Source organism: Pollicipes pollicipes, unplaced genomic scaffold (genome assembly GCF_011947565.3).
Source record: "Pollicipes pollicipes isolate AB1234 unplaced genomic scaffold, Ppol_2.1 Scaffold_7261;HRSCAF=8764_pilon_pilon_pilon, whole genome shotgun sequence".
NCBI lineage: Eukaryota > Metazoa > Arthropoda > Thecostraca > Pollicipedomorpha > Pollicipedidae > Pollicipes > Pollicipes pollicipes.
This window is the reverse complement of record NW_023597054.1, coordinates 52,324,984-52,352,029: the sequence shown is the minus strand read 5'-3', so window position 1 is coordinate 52,352,029 and position 27,046 is coordinate 52,324,984. Positions and strand designations below refer to the sequence as shown.

General features: G+C 55.3%; 4 protein-coding genes across 6 annotated transcripts in view; 3 read left to right on the top strand and 1 right to left on the bottom strand.

Annotated features, from left to right (window-relative positions):
- Window positions 1-2,295, top strand: part of LOC119111597 (interleukin-1 receptor-associated kinase 4) — a 20,617-nt gene extending 18,322 nt beyond the window's left edge. The window contains exons 9-10 of the mRNA XM_037235405.1: window positions 441-474; window positions 2,144-2,295. Of these exons, the coding sequence (XP_037091300.1) occupies window positions 441-474; window positions 2,144-2,295 (186 nt within the window). The remainder of the gene's footprint in view (window positions 1-440; window positions 475-2,143) is intronic.
- Window positions 2,092-14,483, top strand: LOC119112617 (putative ferric-chelate reductase 1 homolog). The gene is made up of 11 exons (XM_037236837.1): window positions 2,092-2,110; window positions 2,319-2,506; window positions 6,805-6,955; window positions 7,388-7,636; window positions 8,086-8,178; window positions 8,610-8,837; window positions 9,635-9,742; window positions 9,966-10,113; window positions 10,458-11,071; window positions 11,634-11,759; window positions 13,085-14,483. The coding sequence occupies exons 2-11, from the start codon at window positions 2,322-2,324 to the stop codon at window positions 13,208-13,210; spliced, it is 2,028 nt and encodes a 675-aa protein (XP_037092732.1). The 5' UTR covers window positions 2,092-2,110; window positions 2,319-2,321; the 3' UTR covers window positions 13,211-14,483.
- A 523-nt stretch (window positions 14,484-15,006) lies between these two features.
- Window positions 15,007-21,627, top strand: LOC119111596 (putative defense protein Hdd11-like). The gene is made up of 5 exons (XM_037235404.1): window positions 15,007-15,150; window positions 15,382-15,569; window positions 18,009-18,162; window positions 19,283-19,523; window positions 21,617-21,627. Exons 2-5 carry the CDS (start codon window positions 15,385-15,387, stop codon window positions 21,625-21,627), a joined length of 591 nt encoding a protein of 196 aa, XP_037091299.1. The 5' UTR covers window positions 15,007-15,150; window positions 15,382-15,384.
- Window positions 21,628-24,323: 2,696 nt separating this feature from the next.
- Window positions 24,324-26,981, bottom strand: LOC119111871 (vacuolar protein sorting-associated protein 29). 3 transcript variants are annotated; one of them, XM_037235716.1, is made up of 2 exons: window positions 26,853-26,981; window positions 24,324-25,531 (listed from the first exon to the last, which is right to left on the bottom strand). In XM_037235716.1, exon 2 carries the CDS (start codon window positions 25,504-25,506, stop codon window positions 24,958-24,960), a length of 549 nt encoding a protein of 182 aa, XP_037091611.1. In that variant the 5' UTR covers window positions 25,507-25,531; window positions 26,853-26,981; the 3' UTR covers window positions 24,324-24,957. The 3 variants fall into 3 exon arrangements, with proteins under 3 accessions (XP_037091611.1, XP_037091612.1, XP_037091613.1); XM_037235717.1 differs by having other exon boundaries at window positions 26,857-26,962; XM_037235718.1 differs by lacking the exon at window positions 26,853-26,981 and adding an exon at window positions 26,729-26,842.
- Between the last annotated feature and the right edge of the window lie 65 nt (window positions 26,982-27,046).

Genomic DNA, 27,046 nt, shown 5'->3' with positions numbered 1-27,046 from the left:
CATGTCCTGAAGGAATCATTCTATTCCAGATGAGATTGCCAAATAAGATATATGAAAGGAATATGCACAGATCTTGACAGAACTGACACCTTTGCAGCATGAAGGCTCTGCCTAGGCTTTGTGCATTGGTGACAAGTAATAAATGAGTTTTGCCCAGCTGTGGCAGCCTGTGTGGGTGTGTTGGAGGCGGTGAGGTGACTCAGAGGTGTGGCCAGAGCCATGGTGTGATGCACCGGGTCCGTGCGCCTCTATCCGGGATTTCCGGTACGGTGTCGCGTGACTGCCTGGCGGGCCGTGCCCACCCCGCCGGGCGGCTCCGGGCGCGCCGACACCTCGACTCGCTGTGGCAGCTGGCTCCGGTGCTGTAAGTGGGGGGGGGGGGGGGCACGGATCCCCCGCCAGCTGGCTCTGCCTGACCCCGCCACGCCCCACCATCGCAGGAGCACAAGGCGGACACGCTGTTCATGCTGACGCGTGACGTGGCCGCACCCGCCCGCCCGCCACCTCCCGCCGCGTTTGGCTGTGTGCTGGAGCGATCCCGCCGCTCCCTGTGTCCTTTGCTCATGTACCGGTCCCCTGTCCTAAGGCGGGGATGGACGCAGCTCTCTGCTGTGCAGGGAAGTAACCTGGCCATTTCAAGCCCCTACATGCACGGACCAGCTGGCAAAGCCTTTCGTCACCTGTGCTGGTGTGATTTGGGGCTCTTCTTTCTCCTCAGGTGTGATACTTGAGGTAGGTTGCAATTCGTTATATTCCTGTTATTTGGACTGGTGTATTTGTGCCCTGGATAAGACACGACAATAAACCAAGCTGTATGTGACCGGGCCGGCACCGGATTTCCGCGGCGCGTTTACAGCAGCGACGCGGGTTTACGTCAGAGAGCCGCGCCGCTCCCCTGTCTCCCTTTGTGGGCGCTCAAGGTCATGCGTCGAAGGAATGCGGACGCGGTGCCATTCAATGTCTGTCGCGCGTGTTTAATGCAGTAATAAGATGCTGTACTCGTGCAGTGCATGTATATTATCTGTCGATGCGTAGCTATTCCAATTAAAAGTGCCACGGTATGTTACGGCTCTGATCAGCTTGAGTCATTGCAGCTGATCACGTACTGAGGCGGGGCAGCTGAGACCTTAGCATCATTACGCTTCGTGGTATTGAGCATTAAATACGGTGGTGTTCACATTTTGGCGCTTCTTGATGTCTCTAACCAAACCAAGAAGAATCGAGGGCTTGAAAACGTTACAGTTAGGCGACACGTGTGGGCTGTTTAAAAACACCCACGTGGTCAACAATGAGGACGATTTAGGTAACCTTGTTCACTCAAGTAGTTGAGTGTAATAAGAATGGGGAAAAGGCAGCGTATGTACGTGCAGGACGATAGAGGCGCGGTATGCTGCTTTCTCGGAGGGTATCTGGGTAATGGGTAGATGAGTCGCAGGGCGAGGTATTTTAGATCGTCTACACGTGTGTATATTTCATGTTACCGCACAGTATGCCCTCAGAAGTGTCACGCAGCGGGCCTGAAACCGTAGTCAGAGTCCATTGCGCATGTGAGCCTTGTCGTCTGCGTTTGCACGATAAGTCAAATCGCCTGCAGGCATCACGGCATTTGTAGAAGCCCCTCGTCTCTCGACCGTGCTTCCTTTCCGAACGTCTAAAAGGTCTTGAACCTGCACTGGCTTGTTTGTCAGCGGCTGAATGCCCGTGTGTTTGGTCTGGTGCTTCTCGGCGGCAGCTGCTGCGGCACTGCCGGTGGCTGTCATGATCCGTGGGCCGACCGGGTGAGTCTCCGTGACGGGTGTATCAGTCGCGACATCAGTGGCTGTGGTCCTGTGGAGCAGCAGGAGGCGCGCGTGCCGGCTGGGCACGGCGCCGGGCAGCCAGTGGCGCGGCGGCCGGCGGCGTGTGAACGTGTCCGGCGGCGGCGACGGCGGCGGCGGCGGCGGCGGCTGCCGGCGCGGTGACCGCCGCCGGATCGGGGTCAGCCGTGACGCGGCGTCGCCACGCCGGTCGCGGTGGGCCGGCCGCTGCCGTGCGCGCCCGCCTGGCGCTGGCACACGCCGCGTGACTGCGCTCATTTGCGTGTGGGTGTGGACTGGCTGGGAGCCGTAAGGTGCGGGCCGCTGTGAGGGTGCGGCTCCGCCAGGTATCACCGGCGGGGTGGACGTGTTCGGGGTGGTCAGTTTACAGCCAGAGGACGCGGCGGAGGTGCCGGCACGTGCCACTCAGCAGGTGGCGTGTCTGGTGAGGCGCCTCACCGGTGAGGCTGCACACGCGTGGGCTTTGGGGACGACCTAACGCCGGGCCCGCGTGGTCGTCAGGAGATGCTTCGGCGCCCGCTGCAGCTGCTGGTGCTGGCTCTGGCGGCGATGGCCTGCCGGGCCTACCCGGGCGGCGTCCCAGCCGTGGCCTGCGGCGACATGACCCCGGGTCACGGCGTGCCGGCCCAGCAGTCCGACATGATATACAATGTGACTGTGTCCGGTGACAGCGTGCAGCCGTCCAAACGGTAAGTGGCGCTCCCGAAAAATCCCAGAACCGAGCCTTGACTAAGCGGCCCAGCCGATGTCAAAGTATGAGGTCCTGCCTTCCACTGGACTTCTGTGCCGTTACAGTGAGCGGGAGAAAAAGAAACCCACCCCTCTGGGTCCCTTACCGCTCCCTTCGACAAAAACGACCGTAAGGAAGATTTCTGTTAACGGGAGCATTCCATATTTATATGTAATGAAATAGTCCTGTTGAAGATAATTCAGTGCAGTTGACGGCCTCGCCCTTCTTAAAACCTAAGGCCCTCCAGTTTCTGAGCTACGTGTCTGCAAACATGTGCAGACTATTTCGTGCAGACCATTTCAAGGTCACGGAGGCATCCGTGACGTCATAATGATGTCTTTTAAATCCTATCATTCCATTGACCATGCGACAATCAAGGCTAATGCAAATATAAGTGGCGAGTCGCTCATATTTGGCGTTCGCGGGCACGATTTCCAGATGTAACGGACGTCAATTTGCCATCAATAAATGGTGTGCGAGGTATGATGACGCAATGGAAGAATGACGTCTCTGACGATGCGTACAACCTTGATTTGCGCTTAATTTCCGCTTCAGCAGAACGTTCAATCGCAAAAAAGCGATTTAGTTGACTTTCTCTGACGCTCTCTATAGAAAAGGTTATGCGAATCGGTTCCAGCGCGCCTAGCTATTCTTTCTCATGATTTCGGAGTCGATTCTGACTGCCGGAGCGTCAAACAGAAGTTTGTAAAAAACCACCCTGAATGGTGTAAACATAATAATTGTTGGAAGAAGTTGGTGCTGGTCTTGATGAAGTGCCCGGGCCTCTGTTGCAGGTGCCTAGGTTAGGGGGAAACGGTACGGTTTGTTTTGGGTGTCGCTTCCATCCGCTTGGATGCCCCGCTGCAAACCCATTAGCTGACTTCATAAGTTGCCATTGAATGCTTAGCACTTGCTTCCATTTCGCTTTGCATGGAGTGCGTGGCTGCTTGCCGATTTTTGCAGTGGCCTCTATAGCTCAGATGCTCGTTATGGAGAATGGACGCAATCTTTTGTTAAGCGTTTTGATGTGACCCATGTGCAAATTCATATGTAACATGCATGCAATATGTGCGGCCATGTGCGCCCCGTATGCAATGGGTTGCGTATCCTGGGGGTCTCATATCACATGTCTCACATATCCTGTTTTTTGACGTGTGATGTGTCGTGAATGGTGAAATGCTTGCTGCTGACGCCTGTTACTTGTGGGTCATTCATCGTCAGAGAACACGGCCCTCTCACTGGGACACAAACGGTCCTGGTACGACTCAAAGCATGGCGATGCGTTGTAGGGTAAACGATGTCCCCCTCTGCGGAATGGTATAGTTTGTCACGGCCATTGAAACGTCGTCTGTTGTACGTCACTCCGCTGGTCTCGCGCCAATGTGCAGAAAACGTCCGGGGCCAAACGCACGATGGCGGTCGTCCAACCGCCTGTCACGGTCAGTCCTGAAAAGGAAGTTTCAAAGCACACCAAAACTGTTACGAATGGCGTTGAATAACCCGCTATAAGTGACTGCAATCCTCAGCTAGTTTCACCTCCAAATGATGACGAATCGCCAGCCCAGACGGGTGTCGGCTGACGGTGGATTGCGGTCGGACAGCTCGCCGCTCGGTAGGCTGGCGGCGGCGGACTGGCGGTCCGGGTGACCGAGCACCGGGCCGACATCAGTTCCCGGGTGGTCGGTGGCGGGCAGCCTGGCGGCGGACTGACGGTCCGGGTGACCGAGCACCGGGCCGACATCAGTTCCCGGGTGGTCGGTGGCGGCAGCCGGCGGCGGACCTGACGGTCCGGGTGACCGGAGCGTTGGGCCGACATCAGTTCCCGGGTGGTCGGTGGTGGGCCGGCGCGCTCGGTCGGGTTGGCTTTTGTTCCCGCATGGCTGGCCATTGGCGGGCTCGTCCCCATTGGCCGGCCGCGGCGCGCGTGACGTTCCGTTCCGGCGTGACGCCTCCGCCGGGCCGACGCAACGTGGGCGAACGGGGCCGGACCCGTTCACCGGTATCACCAGCCAGCCGCCGGCGTCCGGCTGGGTAACGCCGGCCGGTTACCGGTGGCGATGATTCGGCGCCCCGGTCCGAGTTGTGCGTGCCCTCGGTCTGAGCCAGCGGGCGAGCCGGGGCATGACACTGATAGGTGTCGGACGAGCACATGGTTACAGGACCGTTTTTAGGGGGGTGCTAGGGTTGCTTTGCGCCGGTGTGTGATTTGACCAAGGAGGGTCGCTGTATCCTCAAAACCCAGCAGTCTTCCTGGCGTCTGTGGCTGAAACATGGTGTGGTAAACATGGTACGGCGACAGTTCGCCCACCTCGGTTTGACCTTGTGTCGGCGCCCCCTAAAACACCAATAAGCCACGGATGCTTCTCGTCACATTGACGCTATCCGATCACCAGAAGGAGGTGGTTGGTGGGCGTGAGTTGACTGGCGTCAGGAGCACACCTTAGCTTACCGCAGCTGGGTTCCTTGTCCGAACACAACTCCACTACCGCTCAGCGGCCCGGAGCCCGGCGACAAACAACGGCCAGACGACTATCCCGGGTCCATTGTCACAGTCACGGCAGAAAGCGGATTTCGTTCGGGCTGGTCGGCTCAGCGGCAGGCATGGTTTCACTGCACGGTCCCGGACTGGTGCCCATGGCTGCACGCTTCCACGCTGCGCCTGCGGTGCGTTCCTCCGCTCGCCCAGCATGAGCCGTTTGCATAGCCGGGCTTTCCAGGCACTGAAGATACGTTGTTCCCATCATTGTGTCGTATTATGATGGTCCACGGACGTCGTTTGGACGGTTTGGCGCACGGCCTGGACGATTTTATGTCATCATCAGCCGTCGGGCAGTTGCTGTCACATTGATTGACTCGCACAGTTTGGCGTCCCGGAGAGTCCTTGCCTTCGTGCACGGGGAAGAAGGCCCTGTTCGTTCCCGTACCTTTCAGTGGTGTTACATGTGCTGCCTTTTCTGGATACGGTCTTAGGAGATTGCTGTGTTTTGTCGATGTCATTTCATACACGTGACACTCAAACGGCATACGAATGGCATGCGATACGAATGTCAACACCGAGCTATTTCAAGTTATGCGTTGCATAATGAATGGCCACACGGATGCATACATAGGTAGCTTTCTAAAAGGGAGTATCTGACTTTTTGTACTTTTCACTTGTTACATCAAACATGTACGATTTGATCGGTAATACCAGTTTATATCGAAATCCCTCTGAATAGCTCAGATTTGACGCAACCGACTCTGCGGCAGAAATCTCGTTTGACTCCTTGTTCACCACTATGGAAGTAATGCATTTCATTTGCCTTACTTTTGCCCAACGTGTGTGTGTTCTGCAATGTTTGCAACACACTCACGTGCCAAAACGTTCGTGAAATAAGTGCTACGAAAGCTTAAAATACTATTTGGACACGAAAGCGAACATGAAGCTATTATCCCCGCGACTTCAACGAAACGTTATACTTTTTTTGATATCTCCGCTATGGCGTTCGCCGTAGTGACTCTTTTCGAGGCGCACTTTGGGTCGGAGAATGGGAGTAGCACATGCTTGATGTGACACACTGGTCCAAACTGCACCCAATGCGCCTCTCGGTACTAAGCTCGCGTCCACTGGACCAATAACAAACGCATTTTTATTCACACCACTGGAGGTGCGTGCGCACGGTGGTCGTGACGACAGTAGTCGCGACTGCAAGGAGGAACCTTAGTGCTGTTACAAAGTGTTGGCAGCGTAATTTGGACTGGAAAATTATGAAAATTGTTATTCATATTATATATTGACTATGCTGCGGCGGCACTAGCCAGTGTCATTATTCCACTTAAATCGTGCGGAGTTTTCACTGGAGGATGTTTGAAATAAGCCCCAAAAGTGGGAAACTCCCCTTAAGTACTTACCTGTGTAGCTGTCCGAAGCCCGGCGGTCGGACATTTCTTCGAAGAACGGTTTTAATACAAAACCAATCAGTGCATTTGGGTCACCAATTGTGCCATGCGGTCAGTTCATATTACCAGTCCACACGTGTATCCTCTCCAAAAGTTTTGAGCGCTGACTACGAAGGTTTTGAACCAGACGCCCCGCTATATGCCGGACATACTCCGACACCAGCAACCACACTGGGACATTGTCCACATGCGATGTCATATGTTCTCAGAGGACCTGCCTCGCTCGTGCTGACCCGCCTGCTGTCGCGGTCTGCTGACCTGGCCGGGCGTGGCTGGTCCTGCCCGCTCGCCGCTGACCTCGTCACTCGTCCCCCTCAGTGTGAAGGTGACCATCAGACGAGGCAACCAGCCGCCGTTTAAGGGCTTTTTCGTGCAAGTTCGGCGCGCCCGGGACCCGGACTCGTCGCCGGCGCTGGGCCGCTTCTTCACGCGCCAGCACCTGACGGTGTCGTGCGAGCCTGGCCAAGACGTGAGCTGGCGGCCACGCGGGCCCACGGGCCCTCCCTGGCCTTCCTTTTCTTCCTTCGATCTCCGCGGCGTCCTCCGGCCGAGTCTTCAGTGTTGCGGCGCGGGTGGTTTTGTTCATGAGCGCAGGGTCCTTTCTGCCACTGATGTCATGTTAACATGTGAAGTGGGATTAAATGAATCGCGTTACGGCGTCACCGTGAGTGGATGTCGGACAAAGTCGCTCGTCGTGCTCTCCCTGGTGCTTCAGAGGGGGTTTCCTTTCGTCATCTGGATTTTTTTTCTGGTTGCAGCTTGCGGCTGAGTGCGTTGGCTCACTGGAGGGTGACTTCTCTGGAGGTGACTACCCGGTTTAGGTTGTGGCCGTCCTAAATACCGCCGAACTTCAGCCCTTGATTGACGTTTGACGTTCCGCCTGTGTGTGCTCTGCACGCAGAACGGCATCAGCCACCTAGACAGCAAGGAGAAGGAGGCGGTGACGCTGCTCTGGCAGGCCCCCGGCGACCTGGACGAGGATGTCGTGTTCCGCGTCACCGTGGTGCAGAAGCACGACACCTTCTGGGTGGGACACAACACGCCTCGACTGCGGCTCGCCCGGGCGTCCGACACCACCGCCGATACTCGGGTTCCCGCTCCATCTCCGGCTCCGGCGCAGGCGGAGGGTGGCGCCGACCGGCTGTCCCCGGTCAGTAGTGATGCTGGCGCACGGTCGGACGCCCTAGCCGGGCTGTGTCTAGTGTGGCGTGGCCGGCGCCGGTGGCCTCGCTCACCTCAGACCTGTTGCCAGTCCCACCTGTGACCGCACCACCGCCCTTCCCCGCTCGATTTGAAGATAGAGGCGCTCTCGCCGCGTTTGTGCTTAAGTTGTTTGTGTCTCCGTTGGCCAACTAGCGGCGTGGGTGTGGTAAACGGTCGGTCTTGTTCAGAACGCTGTGTCTGGCGTGTGCTGGTGACCGACGCTGGAGCCAGCGGAGCTCCGGCGACCGTCTGTCCGTCTCTGACGCGGCCGCGCGATGTCGCCGACGCTCGTGCGCGGGAGCCCTCGCGTTCTGTTCTGCTCTGCGCGGCGTCGGCCGGGTGGGAGCGCGGCTGGTGGAGCGTGTCTCTGACCCATCCCGACGCCCACCCCCGCAGCGGGTAGAACCGTCCGCCGCTGCCAGCGCGCCTCCGGCTCCCCCCACCAGCACCGTCCCGCCGCCGGCTAGCACCGAGGCCGTCTGCACTGAGGTACGGACGACGTGTTCCGACTGAGGCCGGCAGTGCCCGGGGACTGGGGTGCCGGTAGTGTAGTGGTTAACCCGTCTGTGTTAACCGCTGCGCGTCTGGGAAACCAGAGGTACGGGGTTCGATTCCCCGCGGTGCCCGCCCTTCCTGCCAGGGTGAGAGGCTTGGGGCACTCCCTGTGTGACCTGGCCTGGGCCCCTCCAGGTCACAGGATGTCGGGGCTAACTGGACGTGTCCAACAGATTGTGCCTAGGTGCAACGTGTTCGTGCTCAGCCGCTCACACATCGCCAGCACTGTCAGTTTTTGTTTATCGTCCGCTCGGCTCGCAGAGCCGGCGGTTTGTCGTTGTGCCAGCTTGTTGTGGAGGCCCGGGATTGACCCGGACCCCAAGCCGACCGAGCCCCCGCTATAACGCCGCCGCCGCCACCGGCAGAACTGCGGCGGCGCCAGCTCGGAGGCGAGCGCCATCGCCACCATATACGACGCCTGCCTGCTCAGCAAGGGCTGCTTCACGCGCGCCGACAGCTGCATCGAGGGCCGCAACTGCGACCTGATGGTGACGTACGCGCGCCGGCCGGACGGCGCCTACCGGCTGCAGCTGTACGGCAAGCACCAGCCGGCCGAGTACCTGGCCATGGGACTCTCTAGGGACGCGGCCATGGTGAGCGACGGCCGGTCGCGGACACGGGCTGGCTGGCTGGCTGGCTGGCTGGCTGGCTGGCTGGCTGGCTGGCTGGCTGGCTGGCTGGCTGGCTGGCTGGCTGGCTGGCTGGCTGGCTGGCTGGCTGGCTGGCTGGCTGCCGGTGGGGCGCCTCACCAGTGTGGTGGCTGGGTGCGGTAGTTGGTTTACGTGCTACTTAGATGCTGCTGAAGCGGTATGCGTATTTTTACGCCTGAAGATATCTTACGGATGTATGTGTTGTGTTGACACATCTGAGAGGTGTATTGGTCATGTTCAGAAACGTTCAGGGCGTGGTTTTAGACGCGTCATGACCGCTGATACTGTCCTGCCCCGGGACGGAGGACGGCGTGTCATGACCGCTGATGCTGTCCTGTCGTGGGGGCGGAGGACGGCGGTGTCATGACCGCCTGACGCTGTCCTGTCCTGGGGCGGAGGACGGCGTGTCATGACCGCTGATGCTGTCCTGTCCTGGGGCGGAGGACGGCGTGTCATGACCGCTGATGCTGTCCTGCCTTGGGGCGGAGGACGGCGCATTATGACCGCTGACGCCATCCTGTCCTGGGGCGGAGGACGACGTGTCATGACCACTGACACTGTCCTGTCCTGTGGCGGAGGACGGCGCACCATGACCGCTGACGCTGTCCTGTCCTGTGGCGGAGGACGGTGCATCATGACCGCTGACGCTGTCCTGCCCTGGGGCGGAGGACGGCGTGTCGGCTGCACTGACGGCCGGCTCGTCGGTCGGTGCGTGACGACCTCTGCCGTCTCTGTGACAGGGGGACGATGCAGTTATCTACTGCACGGACCGCCCGGGCGGCGGGTACCAGATCAAGCACGCCCACAACAAGGGAAAACAGTCAAATCAGCAGAACGCCACATCCGCGGTAAGCATTGTGAACGTCTCCGGGATGCGTGTACTGCATGTAAGTGTAGGTATTAAGCGACTTGGTTTTCCAATCTTTGTGACCGTTTTACCGTTTAGCTGATTTTACATGCTCTTCTGAGATGCCCAAATGGTTTTGTTGACGGCTGTATTGGCGACAGCGTGGCCTGCATAGTCGGTCCTGGTCGGTCTTCCCACGTTCACCGTGGCCGCCCGGCCGACAGGGCGGTGAGCTGGTGACCGACTTCTCCAGCGAATACCGCGACGGCTTCCTGCTGTGCGAGTTCACGCACGCGGCGCGCTTCTCGGTGGGCGACGAGACGGCAGACCTGGCCTCGTCCGACCTGCACCTGATGGTGTCGAGCGGCGCAGGTCAGTGGCGCCTGGCGATCGGCGGGGCCGAGCGTGGACAGATGTGGTCCTGTACTGTGTCTGTTGTACGCTGTGGCGGTGGGGCACGCGTTGAGCGCTGGTGAGCGGTATGCAGGGCTTCTTGTCGACGCGCGGCGTCACACCCGCGTCGACGGCTCGTGGACCGTCCGTCCGACGGCTGCCTCCGTTTGCGTCTGCCCCGACCCGAACCTCAGCAACTCCGACTGGCCCGCCCGTCCGCTCGCCCCGCTGCCCGTCACGGCCACGCCCTCGCGCACAGGCGCCGGACGTGGCCGCCCGCGGCCGGCCCGTGCGCCGCCGCTGAGCGCGTTCCTCTGCCGCAGTGGATGCCGACGGCGGGCCTCGCTACCACCAGACGTCGCGGCGCGTGAGCGGTCAGCCGGTGGAGCTGGCCTCGGCCCGGCAGGCGACCGGCGACAGTGGCCTGCTGTTCCGCGTGCACGGTGCGCTCATGCTGACTGCTTGGGTGGGCACGGCGAGCACGGGCATGCTGCTGGCGCGCTACTACAAGCAGACGTGGGTGAGCCGCAAGCTGGCCGGGCTGGACCTCTGGTTCCAGGGCCACCGCGCTCTGATGGTGATCACAGTGCTGCTGACGCTGGCCGGCCTGGCGTGCGTGGTGTGGCAGGTGGGCGGGTGGACGACCACGCCGCTGCTGGCCGGGCCGGCCGCCAGCCCGCACCCGCTGCTGGGCGTGCTCTGCGTCTGCCTGGCCGTCCTGCAGCCGCTGATGGCGCTCTGCCGCTGCCACCCGGGAACGCCTCGCCGCGCCCTCTTCAACTGGCTGCACTGGACGGTCGGCTCGGCGGCGCACATCCTGGGTATCGCCACCGTCTTCTTCGCCGTGCAGCTGCCGGCCGCTCAGCTGCCTGACTGGGCTTACTGGGTGCTCGCCGCCTTCGTGCTTTTCCACGTCGCCGTGCACCTCGTGCTGTCGGTACGTCGGCGCGGCCGTCACCCGCCTCGCGCGTGAAGAGGCCGGGCGGGACCAGCGCGAGCGAGGTCATGCCACATGCAGCGAGCTGCAGCAGCGTTCAGTCTTGTCGCTGTGCAAGTTGGAGGCTTGCCGCCTTGCGCATTAGAACGATTCTGACAGGTCGTGTCGTACATCTCGGCACTAGTTGGATATGGTGTGTGATGTGCCGTCCTGTGGCGTCACATTTTGCCAGCTCGCCACGACACCGTGCCGCTGGATCCCTCGCAGTAATGTACTTCAAGCTCCTGAAACAAGCTACCCAAGCCGGTTCCGATGACCGCTCGTGTGCGCCTCATGTTCATTCATTCATCAGCACTCGTTCATGGATGGTCGGGAAAAGCTATTTTATATGTGACATGCCGTTGTCCTGGAAGGGGGGAACCCTAGTGGCGGCGCGTTACAATACTTCCGTGCTTATTGCACCTTCATTGGTTGTTGTGCGATATTCGCTGTGATCCCCTCCCACCCCCCTTACATTGCCGCGACGCCTGGCCTGAGTGTGCTTGTGGGGCCGTCCTTCCAGATGCAGCAGTGCTGGTCAGACCGCACTCTGAGCGGACAGAAGGGCCACGCCGAGGCGTACAACATGCGAGACATGGGCATGAACAGCTACCACGCCTATCAGACTGATCGGCCTCAGGAGGCGCCCGTGAGTGGCCGGGCTAGATGAACCGCCTGCATGTAGGGGGCGTGTGCCGCTCGGGCAGGGCCAAAACTGCACACAGGTCCGGTGTTAGCCGGGATACCCCCGTGGGGAGGAGCTGACTGGTCCTGGTGGAAGAAAGTGTGTAGGCAGCAGCGGGGGCTTGTGGTGGGTTGCAATGAACTGGCAAATGGTGGAGAATCGGGCACCTCTCGTTTATGTAGAGCGGGATATTTTGCAACACCCAAAACGTTTGAAGGTTGCGTGCCCTTTTTTACCGCTTTGATTCGAGAAGGCGCCCGCGAGCCGGGCCGATGCGGTGTGGGTCGGGTGCAGATGTCGCGTCACTGTGCAGCTCAGTGTGGCCGCCTCCTCCGCCCTGTCCTTTTCCGTCATAGCCCGCCGACGACTCTTCGGCGGCGACGGCCCACTGCTTCGGCTCGGACAGCGACTCCATTTCGGATGGGCAGCCGGCCGGACCGTGCCGGGCGCCTGCTACTGCCGCCGCCGCCGCCAGCCGGCTGGTGGCGCTGCGTGCCGCGCTACCTGCCCTGGCGGCCCATGTCGCAGGTGCCGCGCGCCGCTTACATGGCCGGCTGGCGGGCGGCGGCGGGCGGCGAGCCGGTCACTGAGCCACCGGACCACCTCCCCGACGAGCCGCCGGTCAGTCCCGCCCTGGACCCGACCGCCGGTCAGACCTGTCCTGGGCCCGACCGCCGGTCAGCCCTGTCCTGGACCCGACCGCCGGTCACTCCCGCCCCTTACCCGACCGCCGGTCAGTCCCGCCCCGGACCCGACCGCCGGTCAGTCTCGCCCCGGACCCGACCGCCGGTCAGTCCCGCCCTGGACCCGACCGCCGGTCAGTCCCACCCCGGACCCGACCGCCGGTCAGTCCCGCCCTGGACCCGACCGCCGGTCATTCCTGCCCTGGACCGGACCGCCGGTCAGTCCCGCCCCGGACCCGACCGCCGGTCAGTCCCGCCCTGGACCCGAGCGCCGGTCAGTCCCACCCTGGACCCGGCCGCCGGTCATTCCTGCCCTGGACCGGACCGCCGGTCAGTCCCGCTCCGGACCCGACCGCCGGTCAGTCCCGCCCTGGACCCGACCTCGGTCAGTCCCGCCCCGGATCCGACCGCCGGTCAGTCCCGCCCTGGACCCGACCGCCGGTCAGTCCTGCCCTGGGCCCGACCGTTCAGCCGCCCAGTCTGTCAGACCTGTCCTGAACTATCCAGTGGGTCTTCATCCAGATGCATCCAGTTCCAGCAATGGCTCTCAGGTGGGTGATGGAGGTTTCATATCGTTCGTACGGCAGGCTGATGTCACTGTTCCAGGGTTCAACGCTGCGGCGAACGGTGCTTGGCATCTACATCGTAATCAACCTGCTGTTCGTGACGCTCCTGGTGTTGATGGTGGTCCTCGCGCCAGCAGAAAAGTGGATCGACAAGATTCTCTCGTAGATATACTCAAGCCTGCTTTAGATCAGCGCGATCGCACAGTATTCAAGTGCGATGACAGCAACACGGCGCGATCTTGCAGACCGGCTCTATCCCGTCGTAAATTAGCGCGTTCCCGGTACTGATCGGCGTGGTCCTTTCAGTCGGCGCGATCGCGCTGTAGACGAGCGCGACTCGCGGGTCGGCTCGGCCCTGTTATAGACCGGCGCGGCTCTGCGCCGCGCCGACGCCGCTATCCATTCGCGTGTCCGCCCCGCTCAGCCGTGCAGGAAGTGTCTGCACCGAGTGGTGTGTGCTTCCTGTGGCCTGATCTCGCGGTCTGGGCGATAGCTGTCTGTCTGTGTGTGTGTGGGCGGGCCGGCGGCGAGGCCCGCCGCCGCCCCGTCCCGCCCCCGCGTACGTGGCCGGTCCCTCGCCGGGGATCGACGGTGCCGGCGGCTGAGGAGGCCTGGCAGTGGGTTGGACGCTGTAGAGACCTCGCCGCCGTCAGCCCGCTGCCTCGGCGGGGTGACTGACTCGCTGTTAAGCCGCACGGTCCCGGTGTTGATAATCTCGCTGCTGCTGTTGACATTATGCGGGCTCTTAGCGCGCACCGTGTTATGTGTAGTGGCATGACATGTACTCATCCGTCCACGTGGGCTGTAGACGTTGAGTGCGCCAACTGCAGTGGTCCTGCCACGGTACGGACCAAAGTCAGTACGTACCCTGGCGAGTGTACTTGCCCCATTTATCGAATCACGCGTGCGATGCTTATTTCTTTGACAATGCGCACTTCGGTGGCAGTTGGTCGGGCGTTGGTCGTAAAAGTTCAGTCTGAGGACAATTTAAGCAGCCCACGCTTTATGTTAGTTCAAAGAGACTTACTCGACGGGTTGTGAATGGAACAAACGCGCACATGATCAATGCAGTAGACATTTTACGTTACGTGCTTTTCCAGTGCCTACGCTGCATATACAAACTATTGCGTCCTTCGTCTGCTCTGCTTGTGTGATGCTGTTGGAGAGGAGGGATGACATATGTAATGTCCATTTGTAATATGCCCTACACGGGATGCATACTCAAAAGAAAATATTCCCTTCTTGACCAGTGCTTTGATAATACGATTTCATTTAAAAGGGTGGCATTTTGTAAAAGTGAGACATGCCTGTTGAACCATGATCTGCTGCAATCGAAATATATCCGTCCATTTTTACCTTGCATGATGTGTAATAACGCTTCCGAGTTTTAATGTCAATGTTTTGAATAATGTGGGGATTAATACACGTGTTAAGCCTCTGTTGTTAGTTGCTGGCGCATTAGAATGCTCGCGTAAGCGGGGCCTATGACGGGGGCGATATGGGCGCGCACGTGTGACGACCGTGGCAAGTGAGGAGGGATCGATGGGCGACGAGACCCTCCCGCGCTGTGTGAGGGGGCCGGGGCAGCGCGTCGATAGACACGTATCGTTCTGCACTGAGTCGTGCAATCTGACTTAATAACTTGCCGCGAAACGTTCGTCTGTCGCCTGCGCAGACACGCGTGGTCGCTAGAGAACGGCTTTCCGGTGATGGTCGCACTGCCAGAGGTAGACGAATATTGCGCCGCGCGGGGGCATCCCGCCGGTCCGCTATCTCTGAAGACGCCTGCGGTTGGAGAATCCGTCGCTCTCTGCAACGCACGACCGCCGGCCGGCTGGTCGGCGCCTCATCACTGCAGCGGTGGCCGAGCGTGATTCACATTCCGCGCGCCGTCTCCCCGGGACCAAGCCGGCTCGTCGGCGCCTCATCACTGCAGCGGTGGCCGAGCGTGATCGCCTCATCACTGCAGCGGTGGCCGAGCGTGATCGCCTCGTCACCGCAGCGGTGGCCGAGCGTGATTCGCCCCATCACTGCAGCGGCGGCCGAGCGTGATTCACATTCTGCGCGCCTTCTCCCCGCGACCAAGCCGTGCCGACTCCGCGCCCGGTGAGTGAGTCTCTCCGGACACACTGACCTCGGCAGCGGTTGGGTCAGCAGCCAGGTGTGTCTCTGCCAGTTGGGCCGAAGCAGAGCAACTTGCCGCACCTTACAGATGCGTCACATTGTGTCGCGTGCGCCTCTCGGGGGTGTTGGGCTGTGGTGCGGCCCATGTGTGCGCACGGCCCCTTGCGATGTGTAAACGACCTGACGCTGGCCGCGCGTGTCTGTGACCGTCAGGAGATGCGTCGGTGTCCGCTGCAGCTGCTGGTGCTGGCTCTGGGGGTGGTGGCCTGCCGGGCCTACTCGGGCGGCGCCCCGGCCGTGGCCTGCGGCGACATGACCCCGGGTCACGGCGTGCCGGCCCAGTCTTCGACCCTACCGTACAGGGTGGTGGTGTCGGATGTCGCCATTGCGCCGGGCGACAGGTTGGCGTGGATAGGAACGAGGAGATGTCATTACACTTTCGTCTTCTCGGCCCCCACCACATCGGGGTGGTCGTGTCATCGCATATACTCTGAACACCTGGTCGGCTAGTGAGCGACCAGGTGTTTAGAGTCAATTGAGCTTGTGGCGCGATTGTAGATATTTCACTGCCAGTTCTCCATCTGCTCTCAGCGGAATGTAATTGGCACTATCGATTCCACAACATGCAAAGTTGAGCTCTGTCAAAAGTTCATCTATCCACGTTATGGATTTACTTTGCAGGCCCTGGAAATCCTAATATGATGTAGCTGTATCACCATCGCGAATGCACTCTATGGCGGCCCCAGCAACTAACCCCGCTGATGTTCCAGAATTAAAGGGAGTGTTCCACGCTTGAAGATATTGAATCATCAGATGAGATGAAATGAGCTCACTTGTAACTGTTGGTTTAATTGTACGTGGAACAGGCTGTTCCAGACGACACAATTTCTCTTCTTATTAAATATGCTCCCTAATGCGCCATTGCATGATCACGTCATGGAACGTTTGACTGACGTTGGAGGTGCTGCCAAACTGGCCGTGCGAAATCGCAGCCCCAGCACTAATCTTACTGCTTCAGCTTGGCGAGAGAGGCGCTGGCGGCGCTGGGCGTGTCCGCTCAAGCAAATATCGTTGTGTGCTCGTGTTTTGGCCTGTTGTGGCGTTCTTGCATATTTTTCCGTGATATTCTTTACATATTATTACCGCTCCCTCCGACATAAAGGATCGGAAGCAAGGTTACCTATTAAACTGTTGATTAGCAATCGTACGGCTATGGCGCTGTTCGTAGGCTGTTCAATCATAAGTCTCTTTTCCGTAATATCTCATCTCCAACTGCTTGCCTTAAGCAGCACAAAACGTGGCTCGTGTTGGTCATCCAACCCTCTTATCGTCTTCCCTGCTTAATCCTGAATCCTCGCGACGCCCTGCTTATCCGGTGCAGGTTGTATGCGCCAGCTACGGGTGGGCCGAGAGACTTCCTGCGAAGGGAGAACCTCGATCGGGCGTCCAGCGCACACCCCGGGGGGTCCCTGCGCGGGGTAAAGCTCGGCGCTTGCGTCCCTCCCCCCTCCTAGGCGCATGCAGTTCTGCCCCAACGTTATCCATTTTCCGTCACCCCACAGCCCTGTAATGATCACGAAACGACTCTGCGTAACACTCCTCTTGACCTGAAACACCGCGTGGCCAATGAGATGGTGGTACGTTTACCTAACAAGGGTAAGCGAAGATGATATATACCGGGAGGGTAATGCATACCGGGAAGGGCAAACTGCAGCACAAAAAAGCTGCAGCCTTTAACCAGAAATATTCCAGATGTGCTATGTAGGCTAGATTTCTTGTTAGTACATCATATTTGGCAGCCGGTAACCGAAGGTGGCGCGGCGCAGGTGCCATGATAATGAACGCATTGCAAGTTTGAATGAACGTGGTTCCCACGCTTCCTGCAAGAAACTCAGAAGGAGTTGTGCAATGAACAACACTGTTGGCACGTCTTGGCTATCAGAACCAGTTTAGTATGTTTCGTGGGAATTTGGTAGAAAATGCCGGGAACGTTCTGACTTCGAACACAACTTTCTCTTATGATTATTTCGATTATTATTCAGGGCGTGCCGTGCACCAAAACTTTGACTTGGCACGCCGTAAGAGTTTGGCTTCGCTAGACCAAAAATGGTCAATGGACCGGCTCAAGAAGATCAATCCCCCGTTTGGTACCGGGCTCATCGAAATTGGCCTGATGGAGTTCGATTCACAGCTCTGTGAAAAGCAGGTATTTAACACGTGAACTATATGGGCTAGAAGGAAAAGTGCGTTGTAGCGCGGTCATGCTTCCAACATACATCAGTAGGGGCTAAGTGAAGATGACTGACTTTAAAACTCCATACAAATGTGGGACACTCCCTTTACGGCAAGAACCTTCGATGTCCTTCGTGTGGGGCCAACTGTCAAATATGCAATGGTCTAGGCTTTTGGAATCCATCTGCTTCGGTAATCGCTGGCGATACCTCAACCTGAACAGTGAGAGTGAGGTCCTCCCTGAGATTTGTAGTTTGGATCCCCTGACCCGGTGACTGACCGATGGACGGCAGCGGTAGGGTAGCCCGGCAGCTATTCCCGACTCAGCAAAGAATTCCGTGTAAAAGTATACCGTGCGTTTTAAGAGACGATCACTGGACTGGCCCATCGGGCTTTCCTAAACGCTAGCCGGCGGAAACGAGCGAGTTTCCTGCCCCGACAATGTGAGCTGATCGATGACATATAGGCAAGGACTAACAGCAGATCAGCTCACGTTGAATAACGACGAGGAGCGCAGCTCATGCGCGTTCTCGTAGTGCGCAGCCCGCTGAGTTGGTGCGACCTGGCGGCTGACGCGCCCCTCACTGACCCCCCGCCCGCCTCCACAGGGTGACGGTGACCATCAGCCGGGAGCACCAGATGCCCTTTAAAGGCTTCTTCGTTCAGGCGCGCCGCGCAAGCGGGACAGACTCACTGCCGGCGCTGGGCAGCTTCACAGCTGTCCCCGAGTACAAGCTGACCAGTTGCGGCGAGTACAGCGACGTGAGTGTCGGCCAGCCAGGCTCGTGGTCACGAGCACGCTCTTTCTCCCCATCTGCTCTTTTCAGCGCAAATCCTCAGGACATGTTGGAACGACATCGTTTTTATCCGGGTATATCTACCGCTGTTTGTTAACATTGTGGTGCGTATGTAGGCTTTAGTGACGAATCCTATGTTACGTAGAAATTTGCTCTTCAGACAAACGTTTGTATCTGAGAAAAGGATCCCGGGATCTGGGTCGCACAAGTCCTAAATCTCAGCTCTCGGGATTCAAAATCTAGTTCAGCTTTTACTGAACCTTCTTTGACATTAGATTAATTTCATTTTTCTAAAACATTTTGTAGGACTTATGCATTGATTTTATCGAAGGATCTTCTGGAACTCAAGATCCATTTTTAAACTTTGTCGCATTAGTTTTTACGGCTTTTCTAGTAAACAACTTTTGAAATTCACTGTTACCCCACGTGAGGCTAGTTGAGCTTTTTAATTATCTCGTCAGTTTCAAATTCGAGAAGTATGTCCAAAGCCCAAAGGCCCGTACCATTTCCCTAACATCAAGCCTGGTCCGAGTAGCCTATTTTTCACGGACCAACCTCACAATCCCAGGCTACTGCAAGCTGCCCTGAATCGCGGAACACGCTGCTGCCGTGTTATGGCGGCCTAAATGCGTAGAGTTGAGCAAAGGCTGTTCGGCAGCCAAACGGTCTGTTGAACCCTCTAAATCTACTTCTTAGGTTTATGGATTCATTTTTAATCCGATTAAGTGTCTACTGTGATTCAGGATTTTGTCATGCATCCAACAAAGATTGTCCTAGGATCCAGGGTACTATAAAGATCACGGGATCTAGGGTGGTGTCGCCCGGCAATAGGGCAAGAGGGAGAGTCACGCCGCTGTGGGAGGACCGGTGTCCATCCAGCTATCAGGACCGTCGCCCGTCTCCAGCTGGCAGGTGATATCGGTCCCTTCTAGCAGACTTTTCTCGAAATGTAGGCACAGTGACAAAACTGACCGCTCTGAGTTAAATTTCTTGCATACACTCGCACACACGCACACTGCTGTCTTTTTTTGCGTCAGCTACCACCTGACTGACCATGTTCGACCACATGTGTGTGTTGTGCGCAGAACGGCATCAGCCACCGGGACAGCGCCGACAAGCACTCGGTGTCAGTAGAGTGGGTGGCGCCCGCTGACCTGGCCGAGGACGTCGTGTTCCGCGTCACGCTGGTACAGAGCCGTACCATCTTCTGGGTCGGGCACGACTCGGCTCGACTGCGTTTGAAGCGCGACGACGACGGGTCTTCGCAGCCGGGCGGCGACGAGCCTCCGCAGCCGGGCGGCGACGAGCCTCCGCAGCCGGGCGGCGACGAGCCTCCGCAGCCGGGCGGCGACGGGCCTCCGCAGCCGGGCGGCGACGAGCCCTCGCAGTCGGCTGGCGACGGGCCTCCGCAGCCGAGGCCCGGTCTGTGGGTGCTCGCTGCTGAGGTGGTTGTCACCGCCCTGCTGTACCGCCTCGCCCGCTAGCCTTGAGTTCGAGCCGCCGCCGCAACCACTTTTACGTCTCGCCTGCCTGTCATGATTAAGGAGGACTTGTGGGAACCTTCTGAGAAAACGAGTACGTTAAGTTAGATTTGTGTTACACTCCAATTTTTTTGAGCCGGCTCAGGACCTACTCACAGATTATGGGGTCCGATTCCGTTCATCAGTCATAGTCGTTCCAAATTTTTTTATTCAGCTCAGTTCAGACTCATTGCTCACATTGAATTATTTGATTAATGACTCGCAGTTTTCAAAATGAAAAATTCCAATCAGTTCTTGCGTAATGTATATATATATATATATATATATATATATATATATATATATATATATATATATATATATATATGTATGCATATATATATATATATATATATATATATACATACATATATATATATATATATATATATATATATATATATATATATATATCTATCTATCTATCTATCTATCTATCTATCTATCTATCTATCTATATCTATATCTATATCATGTCTATATATATCTATATAATATGCATGTGTATATTTACATTAATATGTATGCATGTATAGATGTGCATGCATATATATATATATATATATATATATATATATATATATATATATATAGTATACATGTGTATATTTACATTAATATGTATGCACGTATGGATGTGTATGCATATATATATATATACATATATATATATATATATATATATATATATATATATATATAACATCAGATTGCAGTTAAAGCAATAACGATTAGCTAGCACGAGTTAAAACATATTATAAACCTACCTTCCTTAAGTAAGAAGCATTACGAATTAGAATTGCATTTCTCATACGTAAGCCCAGCAAAAATCCATTTCATTCGACCCCTGTCTTCCAGCCAGCAAGGAGCTAAGCTGAACTGAACTGAACTGAACTGAACTGAACTGAACAACTAAACTAGAGATAAGTTAATATAGGCACTGACTGTCGTTTCCGCCAGGATATCTCAAACCCATCTCATTGGGTCACTCCATGAGACAGGAGTCAAAACGGATCTCGGTGCTGAGTAGCATAGCGTTAAGCGTTACTTTTCTGCATTCCAGGACTATTACATTTGAAGGCCAAATTCTCACTTGCACGTTGCGCGTCGCGTGGTGATGGAATTTAAATTGTAGAAATACAAATCCGGACGCGAGGCGAGACAAGCTTTCCGTTGTTTGCTTACGGTCGTGTTTTGTGTATGCAGTGTCGATATGCATTCAGTGTCGATGACCTGAGACCGGTGTCAGTGTGTGTATTGGTAATCTGGAAAGGCATATTTGAACCTCCTCAGTTGGGTTAAGCTGTGTCAAACAAGGGCATGTAGATATGAACAGTTTTGATGTTCACGTACGTTATGAATAATAATTCATCAGCATTACACAAGGAGTCAGGGCCGCTGCACTAATGGGAGCCGAATGGGCTATTCTTCTCGTGCCAAACACTGAAAAGCCCGGAACGATTTCTGCCTGAAGCCACATTGCCGAGCCAATTGATGACATTGATGACCAGCGGTCCGGCAAATGGCACGGCACATGACGAATCATAGCGTCTGCGCGTCAGCCGACTGCAACACCGTCGTCGGTCAGCTCAGCAGCCGGGGCTCGGTTCGTCAGAGCCTGACCTGTCCTGGGTCAGGCCCGGCCGGAGCAGCGCCGGCTCGTGTGTGGCGGCCTCAGACGTAGAAGGGTAGTCCAGCACCCGTCCAGAGTACGCCGGTGATGAGGAGACGCTGGAGAGCGCGGGCCGGCCGCCGCCGCCGCCAGCGGCCGAGCAGGCGACGCTCGGCCTGGCGCGGCCGTCGGCACCAGTCGGAGCGACGCCGTCCGGCCGTCTGGCCGGCGCAGTGCGGGGCCACCGAGAGCAGCAGGCCGCTGCCAATGACGTCCATTGTCGGCAGAGGGGCGCTAGCTGCCGCGCTCAGACGCGGGGCTTGTGGCGGGACCCAGTACGGAGCACGCTGATCTGGGCCATCCGCTTCAATTAATTGACAGCCGCACTGAACACACCAAGGAACGTGCCTACAGTCGCCCCATAAGCTGCATCGATGCAATGTGTGCGCCTGAGTCGAAACTTGCACGCAGAGCAATGGGACCGGGCGCACGAGCAGTCTGTACGGGGCGAGCGGCACCGCGGCCGCTCCTGCACTGACGCTATGTGTCGCCTCGGCGCTCGCCCGCCACTGCGGTGATCACTGCCAGTTGTACAACAAGCAGCATCCTTTCGCTACAGCAGGACGAGCTCTGACGTTACCAATCGACGCAATCCAGGCAGGCAATGATCTGATCATCCGCTTTCAGTGGCCGGATCCACGGTGACCTATTAGGGACCACGCCCACCCTCTCACAGCATGGTGACCATGGTGACCTCACACCTTTTCCTCTTGGCTTGGCTTTTCATGTGTATGTGCTCCAGCCAGGTTCGTAATGTTGGTTTCTGGTTCCCACCTGCCTCTTCGAGCTCGCCGCTTGACAATTGACAGGAAACTGGTGGCGAGGTACGAGCGAGGCATTGATCGGTTGTGGGAGTGGTCTGTTACTATTATGCAGATGTCTCGAAATGCGACAGTGGAGCCAGGAACCCACGGCAATCGATGCCAACAAGTCCGGCCAGTACATTGGCAAGTCTGCTATTCTTGAGAGTCAGCACTGAAACTTTCCCAAAAATGTTTTGACCGGAAATTACATTTTTGGTTCTGTTCTGCAACGTCATAAACCTAATATTAATCTTCAGGGATGTTTGCGATTCAGCTATACCTCCGACTGACAGTGGAGTTAAACTTACGAAAATATAACAGGTGGAGGTCCAATGATGCGCACACTTTTCGCGAACAACGCGAGTTAAAAAAAAACAACAAAAAAAAAACAGCCGGGTGATGAGAATATTGTCTGAGTTGAGAATGGTGCTCGACAAAATCACTCCGTTCGCAACGAGTTGTGTTGTTTTAAATTACGACCATATTGTAAAAATCCAAGTATTTTAGGTGCGTACTTGCCGCACTCAAGAGGGCTGTCAATGCGCAGTGCTTCCGGTTTGAACGCGAGCGTCTCGCATAAGAGGTCCCTTTCAAAAAGCTTTCATTTGTTGGTTTTTCATTGGTTGCTTTTTTGGTTGGTTTCCTTTCCTTGGTTGCTTCCGGTCGACTGCTAGCGCATTTGTGGATCGAGGGTGTTTGACATTATTTTGCCAATTTTATTTTTGAAATTGATGCTTGACAATCGGTTCATTCGCACTACGCAGTTGCTTCGCTTCTTCGGTTACTCTGGTTGCAGAGATCTGGCACCACTCCTTAAAAGCGCCCCGTTGGATCACCGTCTGTGCACACGACAGCAAATTCCCGTCTACGCACACACACACACTGTATTGCATAGCATTGCGACACGCATCGAAACGTTCCTACCCTTTCTCCCCTAGCTCACATCGCTGCCAGCTGGGTCGTCCAGACCTAGATCCCCTTCCGATTCATGCTATTCAGGGTTTTCACTTTTTGACGATTTTACCCTCTCAAAGTTAATTGAATGCGAAATAAAGTGTGGAGACTGCAACGTTGCAGGAAAAGCCCATCCGATCAGTCAGCATGACAATGCGACAATCTCTGAGCACGACGTGTATTTCTACAGAATTGTCATGTTGCTGAAAGCTGTCATGACAAGGTGGGGAGCCGATGTGGGCAGCATGGTATACAGATGTTATGGACGCGTTCCGCCGGCGTTTGATCTCAGGGAGCTAGCCCTAATGTTGGGAAATTCCCCAGAATGATGTTCGATACGGTCATCGCAGAGACTGATCGTAGATAGTCCTACTGGCTACGATAATTCTTTTATACTAACCTTTATCAGGTTGAAAAAACACCGCTCCTCCGCCGTGCGCGGTTCTCCCCTCAAATGGATGAAGGTTAGTAGCTCCACACAGTATATTGGAGTAGTATTAGACCGTTTATGTTTTTATGTCCACCGTCGCTTTACGTGATTCTTAAACACACGGTTGCTTGCTGAAATGTCATCGTTCCAGATTAATCACAGACAGTTTTTGGCAGCCAGTTTTCATGGGTGTCAGATTTTTAAGAATATGACACCGATGAGGCTTTGGAGGTGGAACATTGGTCACATGGTCTCAATTTCTAACATGCCAGGAGACATGTGGTTTTTTTTTACCGCGATTTCCGGCTCCATTGGCTTAGTTTTGGCATCATCAACAAAACAACTGAAATTTACTACGCATCCCATGGCTTCGTTTGTCCCACGCCGCGCGAGGCGTCTGGCTGCTTTGGGGCCATGCTCTTGGATATCATTCATGACCTTGTTCAGAACTTTCCAACCAACTCCAAGAGCAGAAACGCTGCCGCAACCTCTGCGATCTATATCAATCAACAGAGGGCACACGATTACACCAATCGACTGATACCGACGACGACATTCTCGGAGCATCCTTACCATCCCGACCACGTCGACGCGTTGGGACGGTATCGGACGGCTCTAAACTGGGAGATGCTTCGCCGATCGCTCTCCCCGTCGACGGTTGGCACCGCCTCCGGAAAAGACTGCGTCACGGATCGGCGACGTCGCTGGCTTCCACCAAGGGGGCGGGGCAGCAATTATATACACCGCCATTTTCTTGTTTGTATTTATAATATATCCACGAATACCTTCTACAAAGGTGTTCAAAAGAAGGTTGTGGCAATACATATGTACGCTGAATGCACTCATGCGCTATAGCACATATATGTGTTCAAACAAAGAAATTCATTTAATTGACACTTGCACACTATAGGGAGAAATTCGAATAAGCTGCTTCGATATCTTCATATCGGCAACTGAAAATGGCGTATCGAGTCACCCACCTCACACCGGATCAACGAACACGCATTTATGCACAAGGCAACGAGCCTAGACAAAAGCAAAACAGCCCGTTAAATGGATGTTTGGGCCCCGCTAATCCACAACATTATCTGTCCTTGCCATGCTTAGTTTGATAATTTTCTTTCAAAATTTAACTTAAGTAGCCAGCATATGCTACAACTGTTCCATGCTCTTATGACACCTGACAAATTACTTACTGTTTTCACAAAGTAACCGCCTGTGTTATTGACAAAATATCCCGACTTTTAATGCTTGTACCGAAACGTACATCACCAACAAACCAAACCTTCATACGTGATGCAACAACCACTGCCCATTTTTGCCTGGGAGGACATTAATGATACCAGTACCCCATCGTTCAGTACAGGCGCCACTGCACCATTCAGTTTTTCTTGTACTCGATCCGCTCCACCTTCACCTCGTCCCCAACCATCTGGTACACGTAGGTGACCACAGTGCCAGACTGAATGTCCATCAGCACGAAGCAGGGCTCCACGCTGCTGTCCAGTGGCTGCCAGGCCCCTGTTGCCGAGCCTGGATTGATGTAGAACTTGTTCTCGTGCTCGAACGCCTCGAACTTGTGCGTGTGGCCCGAGATCAGAATGTCGACGTCCAGCTGGCGCTGTACCTGCGCCAGCGCCTCCGTGTCGCCCCAGGGCACCACCTGGTGGCCGTGACACAGTCCGATACGAAACTGGCCGACGTTCACCACCTTCTGCTCCGGGTAGGTGATGTTGTCGTCGAAGTCGCCCCGCACGATGTGGACGTCCGTGGATAGTGTCTTCAGATAGTCCAGGGTCTCCTTAGTGCACAAGTTACCTGTGCAGAGTATGTGCTGGATGCGTCCAGGCACCAGGAGTTTCTTGAACTTTGCTGGTAGCCCATTGGAGCGGTGAGGGATGTGTAAATCTCCAAGCACTAGAACTAGCATGTTTGTTCTTCACAAAAATGCCAACCTGAAAAATGATGAAGCAGATGATCATGAGATGCTTTGAAAAACAGCATAGCAAATGGGAAAGTCCCAATGGCAAATGCTATAAGTTTATCTTGGGAGCACTGCACATGGTAAAAATTACTGCCAATTGATAAAGTTTAAAATATTTGTACTTGATCTCTGGCAGTACCAATGCAGGGGTGCTGGTAGTGTAGTGTTAATGTGTCTGCATTAACCACTGCATGTCCGGGAAACCAGAGGTACAGGGGTTCAATTCCCAGCAGTGCCCACCCTTCCTGCCGGGGTGAGAGGCAGCTAAGCCATATAGCCTCAACAACTGAGTATGTCACAAAGCCCCAATGACACACATGCACATGCAGAACCAGTGCAAGCTCTGAAATTAACCAAATATTGCAACCACAAAAAATGATGAGTCCATGCAAAATGATAACTTTGGAAGATACATGGGTACGAGTCAGGATTGTCCAAAATGTAGTGGTAGAAACCATCAATGATTTCACTTTGGAACTAAAAATTTAACTTGTTCCTTTAAGTATTAGGAACAACAGACTTCTTATTTGAAAAGCTCTGTGGGTAAAGCAAGTCAAATGCTCCATATATGGTAGGCTGAATGTGCACACAATTGTCCTATTGAGGCATGCAGTTGTTCTCCTAACCTGTCATCACCAGAATCATCTCAATTAGAAAACATGTAGCATCAATACAGGCTTTCTTGAGTATACCCAAGAGTAAAATGAGATTGGTGCAATGCTGTCCCACCACATGGGTGGGATACAAAACAAGCCAGTGACTACCACTAAATAAGCATAAAGCAACTGCCAGCTGTCAGGCTAAATGTTGCAACCATTCCCATAGTTTTAACAAATGATCTTCAGCCTCATATAGAAAGAACACAAGACATGTGAAACCTATTCATGCCACACTTCAGGTGTTGGAGCAATATGCAGCCTATAACATGCACTCCATATGCACATGTGAAAAAACAGATGTACATAATAAATGAGAAATGCAACATGATACAAAAAATATATATTTCATGACTTATGGGGCACAATGCACATTCTGACAAGTTGCATGACATTATAGCAAAATTCTAAGGAGTAATGCAGCTTTGCAATGGCTAAAATCCTTGTTTCCCAACTCTTAAAAAGAAAATAAGGGGAGGCAGAACCACAGCTCAACAGACAAAGCTCCTTACACACTGAAAGTCTGAAGTCTGGACCACAGCTCCAGATTGCATTATCGATAAACCCAAGCCCCAAACCATAAAAGCACGCAGTTTTCGTGCCTCCAATTGCACATGACTATGTTGATTTAGGTACCTACACACACGCCCCGTTGCAGGAACCTGCTTATAGCTGTAAATCCACCAACGCAACCCGACTCGACGCTCTAACCCACGGGCCCTAAAATTCCTAGTCAACACAGTTCACGCCGCATGCGTACGCAAACCAGATTATTTCTGGCGCGTCTGTTACGAAAATGGTGCTACAGCCGTTCGAGGGCTGTTGACAGT

What these genes read in the sequence shown, in the direction of transcription:
- LOC119112617 (XM_037236837.1), top strand. Translation starts at nt 2,322, where the DNA reads ATGCTTCGGCGCCCGCTGCAGCTGCTGGTGCTGGCTCTGGCGGCGATG. An exon ending in TCTCTAGGGACGCGGCCATG is followed by an intron (nt 8,838 to 9,634) that starts GTGAGCGACGGC and finishes TCTCTGTGACAG; the next exon opens with GGGGACGATGCAGTTATCTA. An exon ending in GATGGTGTCGAGCGGCGCAG is followed by an intron (nt 10,114 to 10,457) that starts GTCAGTGGCGCC and finishes CCTCTGCCGCAG; the next exon opens with TGGATGCCGACGGCGGGCCT.
- LOC119111871 (XM_037235716.1), bottom strand. Translation starts at nt 25,506, where the DNA reads ATGCTAGTTCTAGTGCTTGGAGATTTACACATCCCTCACCGCTCCAAT.
- LOC119111596 (XM_037235404.1), top strand. Translation starts at nt 15,385, where the DNA reads ATGCGTCGGTGTCCGCTGCAGCTGCTGGTGCTGGCTCTGGGGGTGGTG. An exon ending in GCCATTGCGCCGGGCGACAG is followed by an intron (nt 15,570 to 18,008) that starts GTTGGCGTGGAT and finishes CCGCCTCCACAG; the next exon opens with GGTGACGGTGACCATCAGCC. An exon ending in GTTGCGGCGAGTACAGCGAC is followed by an intron (nt 18,163 to 19,282) that starts GTGAGTGTCGGC and finishes TGTTGTGCGCAG; the next exon opens with AACGGCATCAGCCACCGGGA.